Here is a 19,992-nt window from a genome sequence, read left to right on the forward strand (position 1 = left end):
TTTTCGGTATGTTTTTCTTTACACTAGAAACGATTTCTATACTCTGGGCGTTTTTGGGTGTCTACTCAGGCGGCCTTGTTGATAACACGAACTTTCGAATAAATTATTCCACATGAGATTGGTGAAATAGCTAAAGCGATTATCATTGAAATATTTTCCGTAGAGCCAAAAGAGAGGGAGAAATGGTCTACAAATAATTTTAAAATGGAGCAATGACGTGCAAAGGTAGGGGAACAATTGATTCTTGCATAACTAATGAAAAAATCTAAGATCTTAAAGCCATTTAGCATTCAGCCTATAGAGAAACGACTCGATGCTCAAGTCCACAATTAATATTAAAATAATATGAATATATAGTTATAAATCGCAATAATAAAGTCATTGCTTCAGGGATTCCAAAGCACTATAATTATTATCTCGGAAACAAAGACAATTACTAATACGTCTAATTCTCATTTCAACACTGCCACTTCTTTTATACCCCTAACAATACTAAAATTAAATTCTTCAATTTTTTTGAATCATTTCAGATTGTAATAATTGTAAGAAAACATCAGTTGATAACACCATTACATCGCTTAGCCCGGACACAACAATTTTTTGACTACTGGGGGGTGAAATTCTACAATTCCCTCCCATCAAGAATGAAAACCCTGCCAATGAATGAATTTGATCGAACCATCAAAGAGTTTTTAATTAACGGTTTTTTTTATAGCATATAAGAATATTTAAGTTCGAGTATGTTATTATATAATATGAATAATTTGACATAACATGTAAATTTTGATGTTGAATAAACTTTACTATTACTATTACTAATACCTTGTGAAAATTTCACTGAAGAAGTGTTAGATTTGATTCGAGTATATGCACAGGAATATTTTTGGAGTTATTTGAAATTACCTTCTGAGTCCATGAGGTGTGTTTTCTAGAGATCGTGTGAAATTTCGTGTATATGCAAGAGTACCAATAGGTGTAATGTGAAAAATAAATTCAGGATTTATAACTATGATACAAATCCCAATGTGCTTTTCATTTCATGATCTAATCAAACTTTCCGCTTAATACAGAATTTAACTTATCAACGTCGAAAAATAAGACAAGAATGGGGGAAAAATAATGAAAATCTCCACATGCCTCAGATTTTTAGGCCATTATGGAAAGCATTACAGTAAATAACTGGGATCGATTGAGTGACGGTATTACTGGGAAAGCTACAGGAATTGCTCCATATTTTTTTTGGATCTTCTTCGGGTATCGAGATTCCCAATATTCAAAAGAAATATATTTAGATTTATTTAGAAAAAAATTCTCATTCAAATCATAAATTGTGACGTAAGTGGGGAATCTTGTGATATTTTTTAGGAAGATCGTGTCAGCAAAACGTTCGATAAGAGTCTTCTCATCATCAAACAAAAGGATCAGAGTGGACGCCAAGGACGGAGTGAACGGAGAAGATTTAGTGATTGAAGAACAACTAGATGAAAATGAAAAAAGAAGCTGTGACAACACATCAGTGGAGAAAGGTAACGAAATTCAGCCAGAACTACTTGGAAGAAGGAGTAATCAGAGTAACGAAGAAAAAAGAGAAGAGATAAATTAAAATTAAACTCTTGATATTGTTAATAATAGTTAGTTTAATTTTCGGTTTCCCCCTGATGTAAGGAAAAATCCACATAGGTCAACTAGGCAGCAAAATTATCACTCTATTCTATTGAAATAGTATCGGTATATAATCGGTTGAGGTCCTTCAATAGTGATTAGTTAGAGTACTCCGCAATGAAAGATGAGGCTTTTTTATTGTTGCTTCTTCTGAAAAATTATATAGAAAAAAAAATGTTATGACCGGATCCAATAATTATTGTTATTACATAATAATAATGAATTAATTATTAATTAATGATTGGAAAAGAGCCTTTTACTCTGATTCTCGCTTAAAGAGTACCGATAATTCCCAAATCCAAAAAGAATGTGAAAGGAAATATGCTCAGTTCAAAACTTCTTTTGATAAAAGTGTTGATGATATTCTGAAAAAATTTGCATTTGGAACTAATTGATGAGAATAGACAATACTTCGGCGGAAATACTTTTATTAACATCTAAACTGGGAATTACACAAAGAGGGTACGATTAATCATGGAAAAGTGTTAAATAAGGAGAATTTGTTGGTATTCAGTATACATAATGAATTGCTAGAAATATTGACAATGAGTTGATAAAAACCAGAAAAGATAAAGTCAATCAGGCTGGATTTTAGGCTGTACTGTCAGATGACACTAAGGACTCGTCAAAAAAGGAACAAATAGTTAGGGAGTAAGGAACGCTTTTCTGGATTTTGTCCTTGCAGAAAAATTGAATGCTGAATCTCTAAGTAACACCTATAACTTAAAAACTGGTCTCAAACTACAGAATTGCAAAACTCAAGCTCAAGCATACTATGGGGCAATTTTATGAGTGGCAAATTGAGCGGAGTTCAAGCAGGTTTGAATCCTGCTTGATGCATTGTTAATCACTTACTCAATTTAGCCGTCGTCGACTGTAACAAGGTAGTACCAGAATTTTCAAATTTTTCCATATGAGAATTTCTAGGTAAAACTTCGTGGGTATTATTATTGATTCTATGATGAAAAGTACCTACTATTTTTTTATTCTGGTATTGTTATTCCTTCCGAATTTATGTCTACATTTTATCATGCATGAATAACTATCTCTTTCATTATTATACGGTTTAGTCATTGAGTATTTCTTCATTTATGACAATTTACTTGCTGTTGTTATGGATTTTAGATATACGTTATGTATACCTACATATTTCGTTTCATTTGTGTTTTTATATGTTGAATGAATTTTTCTTCGTTAGCAGCGCTATCTTTTCTATGAAACATTTATACACAAACAGTGTAATAATACTTCCTAGTTTCCTTTTATTCTTTATCTTTTCTCAAAAATCTTGGCCTCCTCAAAAAGAAACTACATATACATACATATACTTCATTTTCAAGCTGAATTCCTTCATTTTAGAAATTGAAATTGGATCATTAGTATTTATGAAGTCAATTCAACTGCTTTTTCAAATATTTCAAGAAAAGTATCAATTAATTTTTGTTTTTCGATCAAAATATTGAATTATTCGCATAGAATTTGGTACAAAATCAATGCTATCATCGGTATATTGAGCCACCTCTTTCAATAATTCATTTTGTATTAGGCATCAATATTCACATATGCATTTTTTTTCACAGTGAAACCCTCAATAAGTAGGTACTTCAATTTTATTTATTTCACATGCTTAGTAGGAACTTGGGAAAACTCGATGAAACCACAGTTATAAAATTGTTATATTTCAATGAAATTGATAAGTATGTGTTTTGATGATTATTTCAATTAAATCACGTGGATTGATATTTATTTTTTAGTTTTTTCTCATTGACTCTCATCATACATCACAAATTAATACTTCATTTCGGAATAAGAATGGAGATAGTAATAACTTTGTATTAAATATTCGGTATTTTGCTCAATTCCATTTATCTCTCCACTGATAAACATCAAGCAGAAAGGGAACTATTCTATAGATGGAAAACAAGGTCAATATCAATTCCACCAGCAGGAATGACGCACATGTTGGTGCAAGTCTCTGCCATGCTCTACCTAACATAAATATTATATGAAATGCGGAAAATTGAGGTTTTGAACGACTTCCTTGGGAAATTTTTTTTTCAATTTTCTGTCCCAAACTTCATTTCACTTTGCTCATGGAATATTTGATAAACGTTGGTATTTGTGAAGATAACATCAACAATGGAATATTCAAACAGAATATCGAAAAACAAAACAATTATTTGAGTGAGAAGAAATCAAAACAAATCAAAATATTCCTTTTTTTTAACTAAAAAACATTTCAATCTTCGTGAAAAATTTTGTGTTTATGGCGGCATCAGAACCATAGGAAATTCAGGAAAAATAAAAAAAAATTGGAGATCACTGACGGTAAGTCAAGAGTTTTTGAGCGTTCGTTCATTCATGTGCAAATATAGTATATATGCAGTTTATATATTCCGTGATCTCCAAGGTCGCAATTTGGCATGATTGAGGAGCGCTCAATAGCTTCTGTTTTCACGTCAGTGCTCTCCTCATTTGAAATCAGCAATCAACTTTCCTACTGTATCTCCTTTTCGTAATGTTTTTAAACCAAACTCGCACCGAGTATTGTTCAAAAGAATCTTCATTTCAATTTAACGCAATACTTTCATTCGATAAAAAATGTGCTCTTCTGACTTTTCTGTAACGGCGCTGATGACTCCCGGTGAATATGCACAAAAGATATTAAGCCGCTCATTATTCGTGAAGGCAGAAGAGACAAATGAAACTCAGAATGTTGACATCGCGCTTTGATCTTGCACACTCGACGAAGTTGTTTGATTTCAAAGTTAAACAGAGAAGAATTAATTCGACTTCCAATAGTCGATGCTTTGTGATGTAAAGTTCAGTGTGCAATTAATATGGACCTTTTCATAATTCCTACCAAGGTCTCTTACGATTCACGATTTGTATGAAACTTTCATCACTCGATAACGATTGGTTGAACAAGAAAAATTGCAGAGCGAACATTTCAGTAGTATTTTCTAAACTCGGTGAAAATTTAGGGAGTAGATATTGAAAAAGAGACTTTTTGTTCTTGGATTAAATCAATATACCTTACCCCTTTTAGGTTCAAAGTTATAAATTTTTGAATATTCTTTTTGAATAGTATAGAAAAATTCCGGGCTTCTACTCGATTTTCAACCTAAAGTTTCGCTTACTATCATGGTAAGCATCTTTATATTAGGCCAATTGAAAAGTCCCCGGTCTGATGCACAGATGGCGGTGCTAGTATTGAATCCATATGATTTTTAGTAAGTACCAAACTTCAAACAATACGTGTCAAAATTTGACAGCAGTTCGACCATTAGTTTGTGAGATATTACCTTGTGAGTGTAGCTACTTTTGTTATTTGAACAAAAAAGAATTTCGTGTGCTGAAAAAATATTGCTGTTTGAAGGGAAAAATACCGTTGAATCAAAATCTTGGTTTGATGGGAAAGCTGTGTGCAAAATGGGTGCCGTGGAGCTCACAATCGATCAAAAGTAACAATGTATTTGAAGCTGTTTAAGTGCAATAAACCTGAATTTTTACATCGATATGTGTCAATGGATGGAACATGGCTCCATCATTTCACTCCGGAGTCCAATCGGCAGTCAGCTGAGTGGACTGCACACGTTGAACCGAATCCAAAGCGAGAAAAAACACAACAGTCTGCTGGCAAGCTTATGTCATCAGTATTCTGGGATGCGCAAGGTATAATATTCATTGATTCCCTCCAAAAGGGCCAGACAACAGCGATTATGGATGAAATCGTTAAAAAACAGCCCCATTTGAAAAAAAAAATGTGCTGTTTCATCAAGACAATGCGCCGTGTCACAAATCAATGAAAACAATGGCAAAATTGCATGAATTGGGCTTCAAATTGCTTCTGCATCCACCGTATTCGCCATATCTGGCCTCAGCGACTTTTTCCTGTTCTCAGACCTCAAAATAATGCTCGTTGGAAAGAAATTTATCGCCAATAAGAAGTAGTCGCCGGTAGTGAGGCCTATTTTTAATCGAAAGACAAATCGTACTACAAAAATGGCATCGAAAAGATGGAAGATCGCTGTATCGCTCTCGAAGGCAACTATGTTGTATAATAAAATCGAATTTTGCCAAAAAAATGTGTTTTACTATGGTAGACCGGGGACTTTTCAATTGGCCTGTTAGGTGTTCAGATAAAGTAAGAAATAACCCCTTACGATGCTACTTAGCTTCAACATTAAGTGGTTTGCTCAAAATTGTCTATTTCAGCTATAATTCTGCCGATAATTCGGTCTCTATATGACTACGAAATTTATGTTTGATGGTAATAAACTAACAAAGTCGTTATGAGTCAACATTTTGAGAGGCGGGCGACAAGACTGATGCTTTACTTCTTTTATTTAAGGGTCAGACGAGGAGGTGCGAGAGGGTTCTCATTTCATTCTCTTCTCCCTTAAGAGCTTCTCGAGAATACTTGCTACTTGAAATGTTGTTGGAATATAATTGAAGTGCCATTTTTGCCTGAGTTATAAGCTATGCAAATTGAGCTCGTGCTATTTTAATATTTTTTCCTTTTATTTTCATGTGAGCGGATTATATGATTTTCTAATCTTTCACTCAATTCCCATTTTGATGGGCTTGATATGAGATGAAAATCTAGTTTGATATATATGCCAGCGTTATATTTCAAATTTATATCAGTATCATATACAGGTTGTTCCTGGAGGTGAAAACGAAAGATTTCGCAGATAATTTTCTCTCATGGTTTCTGAATTTAGATGAAATTTGAGTAAGATTTTCCAATTTAGAGTTAACATTACGTAATATGCCAATTTGGATCACAAATCTAGAGGATGATTTTTTAAAATGTGTTCGCTTCTTCTTGGTGTACTATTCTCCTAATTTACATTACTTTGACTTGATGTATTCTTTGAGTACATCTAGAGCAGGTGTGTCTTCACCCCATTCACTGATGACTGATGACAATACATGAACATCCGACAATTTTTCTGGCCTTTTTTTACCAGTGGAGTCTATTTTACAGGGCCTACTCCATTCGCCCAGTTTTTTGTTATTATCTACCTTTATTAAAGGTATGCCATGTTCGGCACATAAGGCTGAGATCAATTTCTTTAGCCGTTCATCGTCTCAAAAGATCTTCCCTTTTGTCTAGTGCTTTGCATACTTGATGCAGTCCATGAACAACGCCCTCAGCAATTAAGGCATTTTTGAGAACTTCTTGTAGTGCCTGGTGTACATCCATTGACCCACCCAAAACAGGAGTGCGGGGGTAACATCAACCTCTCCGTCCGACATTTTGATCCAGAATCTTGAATAAGGTTATCGTATAAGAAACTGGTAGTTTTTTAAAATATTAACTTTGATCTAATACAATTTGGTTTCATGTATTTTTGTCGTATCTGCAACCGATTTAGAGAAACAAGTCTTTAGAAAATCCAAATTATAGAAAAATGGAGTTAATAGGCTCGGATGAATAACTTAATTATTACTTTTGGTGCGAATTTTTCCGATATATAGCGATGATTCATAAAGATTTGATAAACTTGTATAATCATCACACAAATATGAACAAGAAACACCATATATCCTGAAAACAAAGCGTTTGCATGACCATATTTCTAGGATTTTTTCTTAAAATTACCCAAGGATTCTCTCATTTCATTCATTGTTTGTATGTCCCACTTAGGAACACCCTTAATATTTATTAATTCATTTTGCCTAATGTCTTAGCCCTGAGATTCGCGGCTGTTATTATCATTCCCATCATTAGTCTTTTTACCTTTTAATTTCTTTTAGTTATTTTAAATTGAAAAGAATTACCCTATTTCAATTTATATTCAATTCACTTGATCTCCTAGACCTGTAGTACACGTATGAGATAATGGCTTTTGCATATTTTTCAAATTAATGATCATTCCTTATTTTGTCATTGTTCAACTGAAGAACAGTAAAAAATAAATTTAATAATAATAAATATAAATAAAATAACTTTTTATGCAATTTTAGTTTTTGTAATTGAAGAAGATGTTCGCTAAAAATTCCTAAGTAGAAGTTCTTTGCAGCTGCCTCTAGTATCGCATCTTGCCAGTAGAAATTTCAGAGATGTATGAATTCGGATCCATACTAGGCGGACTCCAGACAGATGTTCATCAATATTTGAAGGTTTCCCTTCAGTTGAATATTACAAAGGTATTTGCATACATGTTTAATAGTATTCCCTACTCGAAAATTCAAAATTAGAAAGACATAATGAGGTAGGATCAGGAATAGCAGTTCATTTTGAAAATCACTCGTCTAATACTCAACATTTCTTGAGATAAGTAAAGTAAATCTCGTAGATTTCTGTTCTACAAATGATATTATATCCGTCGTTCATTAAGTTCAATTAGATGAGTTGCTTTATACCAATTTATCCAGAATATCCTTCCCAATTTGAATAATCAAAACGGATCTGGATATGAACTGATGCAATTGCTCAATTCCACGAGAATGCTGAACGACTATTTATTCAGAAAGCAGGGTAAGATGTAGATTTAGCTTCATTATGAAGAGGAGAGACTCGCGAACCTGATAATTCAATAACTTATATTCCGATTTGAAGCCGACCGATGATCTATTTTATGGAAGTTTAATATTTTCACCGATAGGAAATATATTTCGTCCTCATATTTTAGGCATTTTTATTAATCAGATTGTCAGTCTAGATTATACAGAATGTTTTAGAATAACGCCAGAAAATTTCAAGGGGTTATTCTTGACACTGTAGGTACGATTACTTGCCAAAATACAGGGTGTTGAAGTTTGAAAAAAAATTTTTTCCTTGTTATATTGAAATTCAAAGAGATAGTAAAATGACCGTTGAAGCATTATAATAACTTTTTGAACTCTCTTAACAATTATTGAATTATTTTGGATGGTGAGGGGCGGAGATACAGCGGTATTGTGTGGTTTACCTATTTTACTCTTTTTGTTACATTATTTTCAAAAAAGGAATTTCAATTCTGAAACTAAGTTAGAATCATGTTTTCTAGCATTACTTCATTTTTGAATGTCAAATGTTCGTATGTCAAATTCTTATATTATTCTTATCGACCAGTCATATCCTTCAAAATCATAAATAATTGAACCCAACACTACCCCTATTTTCTGACTTTGACCATCTTTTGAGAGAATTCAAATACTTTTTTCTAGAAAATTTTTCAATTCTGGAAATAGTACCTCTTTGAGAGGGACACGAACCCGCAACCTCCGAATCACTAGCACTCCACCACTAAGGTCTGACAAATTATCTGCATGCCAATATAGTATTTAGGTACCTTGTAACTAATACACAGACGATAAAACAATTATTTCGACTTATTTGTACAGTTAAGTGAAAAATTATAGCAATAGCCATTTTGATATCTTTTTGATTTCCAACATATTGAGGAGAAATTTTTAATTCAATTCTCGGTTTTTTCGGGAGCAGTCATCCTAGAACCACTAATAAATTCAATGAAAATTCAGGTTGTATATTTTTTAACTTATTCAGAACAATATTTAACTTCACTTTTCGTTAGTCTTGCATTTTTTCATTTGTTAGTCTTCGTTTGTTGCGCTGCACCTGTGACTCAATTTTTACTAGCACTTTGAAAGCCCTTGTTTGAACTCTGAAGTACGATGCAACAATATAATATAAATTGAAAATATTTTTTATTTTCATTAAGAACAACTATTTGTTGGTCAATTATCTATTTTTCTGTTCTGTTAAGACCCCTCTTCAGGACACTAAAAATTTACGAAGTTCATAAATATAAAATGAAGACAAGATAAGACCTAAATGGTCGGTACGAGAATTACATCGTCCACGATGTTAACAAAGTCTTTATAAATCAATGCAAGAAAACTAAGGATGATTATAATCTCTAGCATCAAACAATTCAATTAGTGAATACAATATTAGCACATATGAGATTGTTAGATCTGCATCTTTTTTGTCAATTCGTATAGGACCGACCTCTATACATTCTGGCAGATCGTATATCAACATACGCGCATTTAACATAACATAATATCATCAATTCATTCTGAAATTATGCCAAATTGAAATTCTGGGTTAACATTTCAATACTGAAATAAATTATGTGCATTCTCGAAAGAAAGTTTGGCAGTTCTATCTATTATGGTATACAACGACTGACTATTTTTTTTCTAAACTAAGAAAAACACAAAAATACAAAAAAACTAATGATTTTATAATTATGTAATATGAATATCATACAGAATAGTGATTTATAATACAAGTGCAAAAGGTATTGATATTCTTTCACGATTCCAAAATTCAAAAACGAGCCAAATGAAGTGGAGATTCAAAGAAGATTTGTGAAGTAGGTAGTAGGTATGTGATGTGACAAATGATTGTTACATATTATAATGTTCAAAATAAAAAAACTCTTTCGATTGTTGATATTGATATCGAAGTTATTCTTTGTTGTTTTTAGGTGTTATGGTTGAAAAAATATAAAATATTCCTTAGGCTGGTTTCTTTTCAATGTTTCAATGCTACTGACTCATATCCATTTAATGGATACTTACAACGCCTATTTCTAGATCATTTTCTGGAGTGCTATTTTCTCGATTTCTGAAGTTAGGTAGCTAATGAAATGGGTTATAGTTTATGAAAACTGTGCAATTTCCATACAAAATTTTATTATTTCCTTTTTCAGTTGAAATGAAACATTACCTGGCAAACTGATAATGAATTTTCATCACAAATGGACAGAATCCATCAAATATTTAAAAATTTCTTGTGTTGAAACTTGGAAAATGCCACATCATTATTCATTGAAAAAATAATTAAAAAAAACTTTTTAGAATTGAAAATTTTGATTAAATTTCGATTATCTATTGATTTAATCACTCTTTGTTGATGGCTTTTTTCTGTTCAGTCTCTTGTTATCGAAGCTGCTTGGCTTTTCTTGACCTTGTTGGTTCTCAAATTGATGTACTTCGGAAATACGTCAAAATGTAAACATTCGTTCTAGAAACAAGTGATTTTTGTATCATGAACTGAAAACCAAAAATTAGTTCATGACAGATTTAAGTTTGATGTGCTTCTTGGAAATTCCATTTCAATTAAAAAATTTCTACGGATTTTCGATACACGTTCTTCATTCTTACCATTCAAGAAGAACTTATATTTTCACAAAAAAGACAAAAAAATAAAAATTAGTGGATATTTTGAATTAATCATTTTCCATCTGAAATTTTTAAAATCTACCGTATTCTCGATAAGTATGTAATTCCAGCTAACTGTCACCTTTCCAAAATAGGTAGGTACAGATCTTTTCCACTCGATAGAACACATAACATTACATAAACATCGCAGATACAGCGTTGAAGAATTTTTGATTTTAGGATTATAATATTCTTTTATACAAAAACACTGCAATACATAAATGCGGGTCTTGAACCGAATATTCTCGATTCAAACTTATTCCTAATAAAATTTTGAAAATTTCATAACGTAATCTATTGAAGTGGGGACTTCGAAGTAGTTTATCTGAATTTAATATTATGTCACCAATACACATCATCAATAGCAATTTTTTGAAAATTCATCGAAGGTATTATTCTGTGAAAATATTTTATTAATGGAATTTTCAGTTTTTCTTCTGAATCTTCTATCAGAACTACCAATTTTAGTAAATAGTTTATTCACTTCCAGTGAGGAATTCCTGTAAGCGTATGGATTCCGAAGATTTTCTAATTAAAAAGGAAAAATTCATCAATTATCGGGGATATTATGCCAGGTTTCCTTCGAATTCATAAGTTAAAAATAAAGATCTTCGAAAATACCAATATATTGAAAATATCAAATTGTACTCACTATATTCACTAAGTGAAAAACAATAATTTGTTTAGAGGTCAAGAAATGAACCGTTCCAAAATATCACAAACAACCAAAATTTTCAATTTTTTCATCAAATAGATGCCGTTGATATAATAAAAATTGCATTATCTTACCTTTTCATACATCGTATAGAATAATATAAAAAATAAACCAATTTTTAAAATCGCACATTCTTACAAATATTTCATTTTAATTTTCCATTGAGGTTGATCGTGAGATATGGATTACTAATTCATTCAGTTTCTATCAGGTTATTGAACTTACTTTTATCGCACATCTACTAAACATGACTATGAATGAGCAAGTTTGCGAGACAGCAATTCAACAGCTTTTGAATTGTGAGATTGATTTTTTACAATATGAAAAGTATGAAAACAAAACAAAACTCAACCGTTTCAAATGTTTTGATGTTTTCCCTGACTTACTTTTTCCGGAGGATGAGGGCATCAATGAAAGATATATTATTATCGAAGGTTTTAAAGAAAAAAAATGATTCAACCAATATCCTTGAAAGTTTTGAAAACTTTTTTCATGGTATGTGTTTGTTCGAATGATTATCTAGATAGCATGATTTTCTAAGGTAAGCAGGTGCTCAAACTTGTGCTTGGGGTTTCTTTTCGTGGTATTTCCTCTAAGAAGCATGAAAGACATGCAAGAACACGGCACTTGCCTTATTCATGCCATTTCCCATGGTGCGAAATGGGTTATAGAACAGTTGTTATCACATGACTGCACGCGGGCCGACTGAAAATAACCGGAGCAGGAATGAGAAACACTCGCAGTTTTCCCCTGGGGCTTTCCTTGCAGCGTTGTCAGATTGTATAGTAGCTTAGAGAGTGTTGACAAAGTGGAAGCTTCGCGTTAAAATGAGAAGACTATCGCAGATTTCAGACAGTCTTAAGATGTGATTTGCACTCTTTTATTGTATTATTTAATTACTGCCAAATATTTCCAGCGAAGTAGCGTATTATTAGTGAAAATTATTTTTATTTCTCTTTTGATAAGAAGAGCCTATTATAGGTTTCGGATTATACTCAGATGATATTTATTGACCTTTCATGTTTATTTCATAAAAGATGACCTAGTTTCAACCTGAAAATTCAAGAGAATAGATTTTTATAGAGAAAAATTTTATGATTCCTATGAAGTTTCATTGAGAATTCCACACATGCAGGGCCGTCGAGGGGGGTGCGAATGGGGTGTATAATGGTTTGGTGAATTTATTTTCAAGAAAAAATGTTTGAATCCACACTTGAGTGTGGAACTGTGAAAAATTCCACACTTCTATAAAAAATTTTTTAGGAAAGAAAAAATGTATATTAAGTGTAATTATTTTTTATGGATTCAAATTTTAATCCAATAGATTATTTTTAGGATAAATGGGATGCAATGCAATAAACAATAAACATGCTCAACTGAATTCTAATGAATAAATGATAAAATATATGAATTGAATTAGGGTTTCAGATCCTTCTGCTGAGTTTTGACTAAATATAATGCTCGAACTTTTTGGTTTTTTCTTTGATATGTTTAAATTAAACAACCGGATGATGCGAATGAACAATTATTTGAAATTCGAATTAATGTTAAAGATATTCACGATGCAAATATGTTTTAAATTAGTGAATTCGATCGTTAGTGAAATTCGTTTAAATCAAAAAAAAATTATTTCATTCTTCCAGTAATCTAGATTTCCCAGAAAAAGTAGATTACACCTCCCTCCATTATTTGCCGCCCCTCTAGAGTGGACCCTGCAGTTTCAGGTTCCTAGCTCAGTTTCGATTTTAGAAAAAGCTTGAAAATTTATTTTTTTCGAGTAAAACAATCGGATGATGCGGATGAGCCATTTAATTTAATTTAATTCGAATGCGCCCACGCCCAACACTAGTTAATTCGATGAATGAAGAATATTATGAAAAAATGGAATGTGCTATACAATGATAAATCTTCTTATATTTCTTAAGAAGGGTTAGTTGGAAGTGATGAAATGGAATCGTCTTCTTATATTTTGCATTCCATTCTGAGGAATCAACATTTTGATTAGGGAATTGAAAGGAAAATAATCTAGAACCCCAAGTGGCAATAAAATTCAGCAACGTAAAGCGAACACCGACAAGCCTGATGATTTTTTCGGACTGAATTAAATCTGATTTGATACTTTGGATTCTACACATGTGATTTTTGTTGATCAAGCTTTAAATGCCGGCCTTGAATTTTGCCGCCCTAAGCGACCGCCTACCCTGCCTACCCCCTTGCAATGGCCCTGCACTCATGTGATTTTTAACCAATCAGAGCTTGTATTTCTGACAGATCACCATCGCAACGGATAAATTTTAGTGGAAATATTTTTGACGTTTATAATGACAGAATATTTTTTTTGACAATCTGAATTTTATTTGTTTACGTGATAATTTTGATTCATGACAACTAAAAGCTTAGATGTTTTCTAAATTTTTCGGACCATTATGATTAATGTTTATATTGAAAACGCAATTATTATATACTATGGCAGGTTGATTGGAAGTTGCTTGTTCTTGATGAGTACTTAATAAAGACGAAAATTGATGTTCTTGGAAATAAACACATTTGCTGTGGAATTTTCTTACCGAATACCATACGAGGTCAAATTAATTTCCGGAAATAATGTGACCTCTAGTGATATTAATAGTGAAAATTTTCATTGATGTCAAACTAATAATGTTCAAGAATTTTATATATGAAGAGTTTTCCAATAAGAGGTTTCATATTGAATAGCTCGCTGTTTGGGCAGCTGTCACTTATGAAGCTATCGTTTTAATACATTTGACTAGTGAAAACTACGCCAATAATAAATATGGAACAATATACGCTTCAACGATACACTGAAATTGTCAAAATTTACTACAAACATGGTGAAAATTTTGCATCAAATCTGATGTTTACTTCTGGGTCGTCTCGGCACTTTCTCGGTCGGCAATAGTAAAACTGGTTGAAAAATTTGAGCTGTTGGGACTAGTTAGTAATGTGAAAAATCGAAACCGTGTGCATCGATCAAGAACAACTTAACGACATATGCATTATTTGTCTACCGAATCAAGTGCAAAAATATGGAAATTCAATATTTCAACGTAATTTCCTAATGTGAATTCAAAATGTTACGTTCTTATGTTCGGAAAACGGAAAAGTCAAAATAGACGGATAATGAGCTCAAAACTGCTATCACTGCCATACAATCTCGGTGAAGAAAGTCGGTCGATCTTTCAATATTCCAGAATCGACTCTACGTGATGAATTGAAGATCAACATCAATACAAAAAGGAAACTAGGAAGAAAACCGACAATCAACAAGAAGCCGATATGGCCAATCATATGATAAAATTGGCGAATACTTTCTTTCGATTAGGAATAATACAAGAAAGGAGAAATATTAAATGCATATTAATGACCTTTTAAATTCAACCAAGAATCAGATTTTAAGCTTTGCAGATGACAGCACTCTTATAGCGTCCACGACAAACAAGAAGCCTGTATCAGCGTCAACATCCAGTTCCCAAAGAATAGCTCAAGCTGTGACAATCAACAAAGATCTAGGGAACTCTGCTCACAAGAAAAACATCGACAGTTGCACCCCAACTAATAATGGACAATAAAACAATAAAACCAACCAATGGACTTAAGCTTCTAGGGGTCAATATCAGTCCAAATGCAACCTGGCATGAGCACGTCTGCTCAGTTGCCAAGTCAGCTGCACAGAAGCTTAGCTATCTATTTCGTGCGAGGAAATTGTTCACTCCAAAGCAGCTTTTATTACTTTATAAGGCTCAAGTGCGTCCAGCTATGGAATATTGCTCTCATGCTTGGGGTTCAGCTCCTAAGCACTCGTTACTCCTACGTGATTCCATTCAAAAAAGAGCAGTGCGCCTTATAGACGATCCAACGTTAACTGCCAACCTTCATAGTCTCGATCACCGTAGGAAGGTTGGAGACTTATGCCTTTTTTACAGATACTACCACGGAAGGTGTTCTGCTGCCATTGCCTCCATGATTCCTCCAGGGGCTCAATTTGATAGACGAACAAGGCTAGCCGATAATAGTCACCAGTTTGTCGTGCATCTTTCAGCAATCAGTTCAAAACTTAGCAAGCTTTATTTCATGCTAAAGTCTATCGATTTATATGGGGTTTTCACTATTATTCATTTTAAAAAATTCATCATTACGTCATTACGTCATTCTTTTTTTGCAATTATTTTTTGGAATGGAGAGAAAAAGAATTGTGTAATTTTTTTTTGAAAAATAGATATGTATATGCATGATATATATCTTTCCCAAGAAGTATTTATTTCTTAATGAATTATCACATATCTAACAATATTACACAGAAAGTCTTGTCGAAGGCTAAAATCCGTTCTTTCTAAAATTGAAAGTAGATACGTACAAACGTATTATGAATTCTTGCATGGGGTAGAAAAGACGGTAAATTAGAGGAACGTTTGGAATTGCTTCACTCAACCTAAAAAGTGGTGGGATCTCAAAAACGCTGAGGAGACAGAAGTAGTTGAACTTTAGCAGATATGATAAATAGATAAATGATAAATAAACAGCTTTATTTTTCTACAGGTGAAAACCCAATTACAGAAAAATTTACAAATTAAAGTTTTGATTAACAATTGAAAAATAAAATCATTATCTTCTACAGCTGAGAAATCTCTGTTTAACAATGTTAAAATTGTCGAAGAAAATATCACAGGTCTCACATAAAAGACTACATATATGCTAAATTGGAGTTCGAATCATACAATTATTCCTACGAGGAACCAAATAAAATAAAGGCCTATATCTCATGTTGGATTTTGGAACATGAAAGTTGAGCCTCTCCAGTAGGTATGGACTATCAACACTACCGTGAACAAACTTGTACAAAAAGATGACAGCCTGCAAATCCCGCCGATCAGCCAGAGAGATAGCATTGAACCTACTCAAGAGCACAGCATGATCAGTAACTCTCGGGGGATAGACACCTTCTTCTGTATACAGGGTGTGACGTAATTAATGGATAATCCTGCACTGGCGAATAGGGGAGGTCATGGCCGACCAGAAAATGTAAAGTTATGTTCAGTAAAAATATCATAGTTTTCGAGATATCGTACAATTTCATTTTTTCTAAAAAGTGCAAACATAAGGATTATCATACTTTTTTTCTCTTAATTAAGCAAGATAGTAGGAATTTGGTAGTTTATCTCATAGCTATTTGAGAGTAAAATAAAAAACAATGCCAAAAGAAATAACAAGATTTGTGATCACAGCATTGAAATTAGTGAGTAAAGGTGCACTTTTTAGAAAAAAATGAAATTGTCCGATATCTCGAAAACTATGATATTTTTACTGAACATAACTTTACATTTTCTGGTCGGCCATGACCTCCCCTATTCGCCAGTACAGGATTATCCATTAATTACGCCACACCCTGTATGAGAAAAATTTCTAAAACCTACGCTGAACCAACTCCAAACGCTGACTGTGTTATAGGCTGCCATATAATAGAGGCATACTCAAACTTAGTTCTCACCAGCGTTTAAATAGGAGAACAAGTGTTCCAGAATTCTGGAAATGTCTTGCATTACGAATTATAAAGCCATACAATTTAGAGGCAGCACTCAGTAGGTCATTTATGTGAGGAACAAATGACATCTGACCATCAAACAGAACTCCCAGGTGCTTAACACTACTTACTCTCAACAACTGTACATTTCCCACAGAATAATCAAACATAATGGGGTCCTTCTTTCTTGTAAAGGAAATGATATTGCACTTAGAAAAATTTAACCTCAGACGAATATCCTCAGACCATTGTAATAATTCTATTAACGCCCTTTGTAATCTAAAGCAGTTGTGCACACAAGTCACCCTCAGAAAAAGCTTGAAATCATCCGCAAACAGCAGCCTCATCACATCAACGACATAAATCAAATCATCGACAAACAGCAAAAATAGAAGTGGGCCAAGATTAAAGCCCTGAGGCACACCAGACTCAAACAAATACTCGAAAGAACGAGAACCCTCAACAGAAACAAACTGCCTGCGACGCGACAGATAGGACCTAAGGAGACATATTAACCGCGTACTGAACCCATACCTATTCTCCAACTTCCTCAGCAAAATCTGGTGATCTACTCTATGGAAGGCCTTCTGAAAATCCGTGTGGATGACATCAACTTGACCGGAATCATCCAAACTTTCAAATAGAAATTGGGAAAACGTAGCCAAATTTGTAACACATGATCTCCCAGGCATAAAACCATGCTGCTCCTGACTTATCTGGTTTTTGACAAATGAAAAAATTTTGTTGTACAGGGTGGGCAAATAAGCTAGGTATGCGGCTATATCTCAGGATCCACTCATCGTAGAGACTTGAGGTAAAATATTTTACCACTAATGTGTACAAGAGAACACACTAAAAATTGTTGTGAAGTTCATACCTCTACCGCTAGGGGGCTTAATAGCTACCGTCGAATAGAAAAATGAATTTTACTCGAAAATAATTCATATGAAGTTGAAGAAAAATATCATCACTGTTATCCTTGAACAATTCTCTATCTTTTTGAATTGTCACTTTCGATTTTACGACATCAAATAAGGGTAGATGAAAGGGAGAAATCTGACTGATTGAAATGCCTGTAACTTCAGTTTAGCTCAACATTTTTGAGTAAATTAGATCTCGTCTGAAAGATAATATCTTGTTGATTGATGACAAAATAAAGTCATGATAAATTTGTTTTTGCTGCTTTCGATAGGGGGCGCTAAGTCAGAAGTTCATTGTTTTGTTCATTTTACTCCGAAATTTCAAATGTAATGATGAGATTTTCTAGAAACAGAAATTCCATCAAATTTGCATGAAAAAACCTGAAGGTCGCAAAGCGATAATTCCAGGCGTTCTGAAGTTATGACCAAAAGAAGATATTCTTCAACTGATGCACTGCGAAAAACCAAAAAGTGTCTTTGAGTTCAGACAGAAACAGAAATCTCATCAAATTTGTATGAAAAAACCAAAAGGTCGCAAAGCGATAGCTTCAGGCTTTCTGGAGTCTGGATTTGATGTCGTAAAATCGAAAGTGATAATTCAAAAAGATAGAGAATTTTCCAAGGATTACAGAAATTATATTTTTTCTTCAACTTCATATGAAACATTTTCCAGTAAAATTCATTTTTATACTCGACGGTAGCTATTACGCTTCCTAGCGGTAGAGGTATGAAGTTCAAAACAATTTTCAGTGTGTTCTCCCGTACACATTAGTGGTAAAATTTTTTAACGCAAGTCTCTACGATGAGTGGATCCTGAGATATAGCCGCTTACCTCGCTTATTTGCCCATCCTGTACATCATTACTTCTAGGATCTTGGAGAAATTTGAGAACAAGACTATTGGCCGATAATTTTTGATCATGGCTTTATCTCCAGTCTTCAAAATAGGTATTATCTTTGCCAACTTCCAGACCGACGGATACACAGAAGAATTCACAATTATATTAAAAATCGCGCGAAAGTCCCGTGGTATAAACCCCTCTTAAGAAATTCACATTTTGATGATTCTGACTCTGAAAATGATGATGAAAGTCAATTATGCGACGATGATGAATTAGTTGATGTAGATCCCGTTGAAAGTAATATATTGGTCTGCAGAGAATTCGGGCGAAACAAGGAAATTTTGTAGCGTTGTGTAATGTGTTCGAACTGGGCACATGTTGAATATAGTGGTTTGGATTCAGCAGTTAATTGAACGTTAAAAAACAAGAGTAGACGGAAAATAGAATCCTTTTCATAATGAGTTTTTATAAAGTGCTCACGAAAGTTTGTATTTTTCACAATTTATTTGTTTTGTTTATATTTCATTTGTGTTGTTTAGAATTTATGTGTTCATTTAAGGCAAAAATGAATTCTTCAACTATAATTTTGAGCTTTTCAGCTTTATTTGAAACTTGCGCAGAATTACCCCATTCCATACGCGATATTACCCCGGCATGAGGAAATTCCGCGCAATGACATTATTTTGAATTCTTATTGTATTTTTCGAATCTATTCGTCAAAGAACTTTTTTGTGAATGATAAGATAACTAATAGATGCATTATTAGAAAGTTTTTTAAGCATTATCCCTTAGGCGAGCGGAATTTTCCCGTTCTCCCTACAACTAAAAATCACATTGCTACAACGCCCTGAACATATCACCGTTACTCCAAATTTTTCATGAAACCCTGGAATTTTTCAAATCCCATAGTTGTTATTTTTTCTTCATTTAGAGAATGTGATGTTATTCAGAATTACAGTAAGTAACCATATTCACCTGAAGAAGTCAACATGTAGTTGATGAAGCAATGTTATGTTGAATAAATTATGCGGAAAATAAGTCATTTTACTTTCAATCAATTCTCCTAAGTAGACACCAAAGATATAGATGTTGAAAAAAGATAAAATTACGATTTTGAATATATGGTTCT

The 19,992-nt window shown here is 33.1% G+C and overlaps 1 protein-coding gene and 1 pseudogene across 1 annotated transcript in view; both read right to left on the minus strand.

The window, feature by feature from the left end:
- LOC123674002 (dual specificity protein phosphatase 22) overlaps positions 1–12,280 on the minus strand; it is a 54,559-nt gene extending 42,279 nt beyond the window's left edge. Inside the window, exon 1 of the mRNA XM_045608803.1 lies at positions 12,195–12,280. Coding sequence (XP_045464759.1) covers positions 12,195–12,215 — 21 coding nt within the window. The 5' untranslated portion in view covers positions 12,216–12,280. The remainder of the gene's footprint in view (positions 1–12,194) is intronic.
- Positions 6,520–6,927, minus strand: LOC123674003 (annotated as a pseudogene).
- Positions 12,281–19,992: the final 7,712 nt, after the last annotated feature.

The sequence above is a fragment of the Harmonia axyridis genome, chromosome 2 (assembly GCF_914767665.1).
Source record: "Harmonia axyridis chromosome 2, icHarAxyr1.1, whole genome shotgun sequence".
Lineage (NCBI taxonomy): Eukaryota > Metazoa > Arthropoda > Insecta > Coleoptera > Coccinellidae > Harmonia > Harmonia axyridis.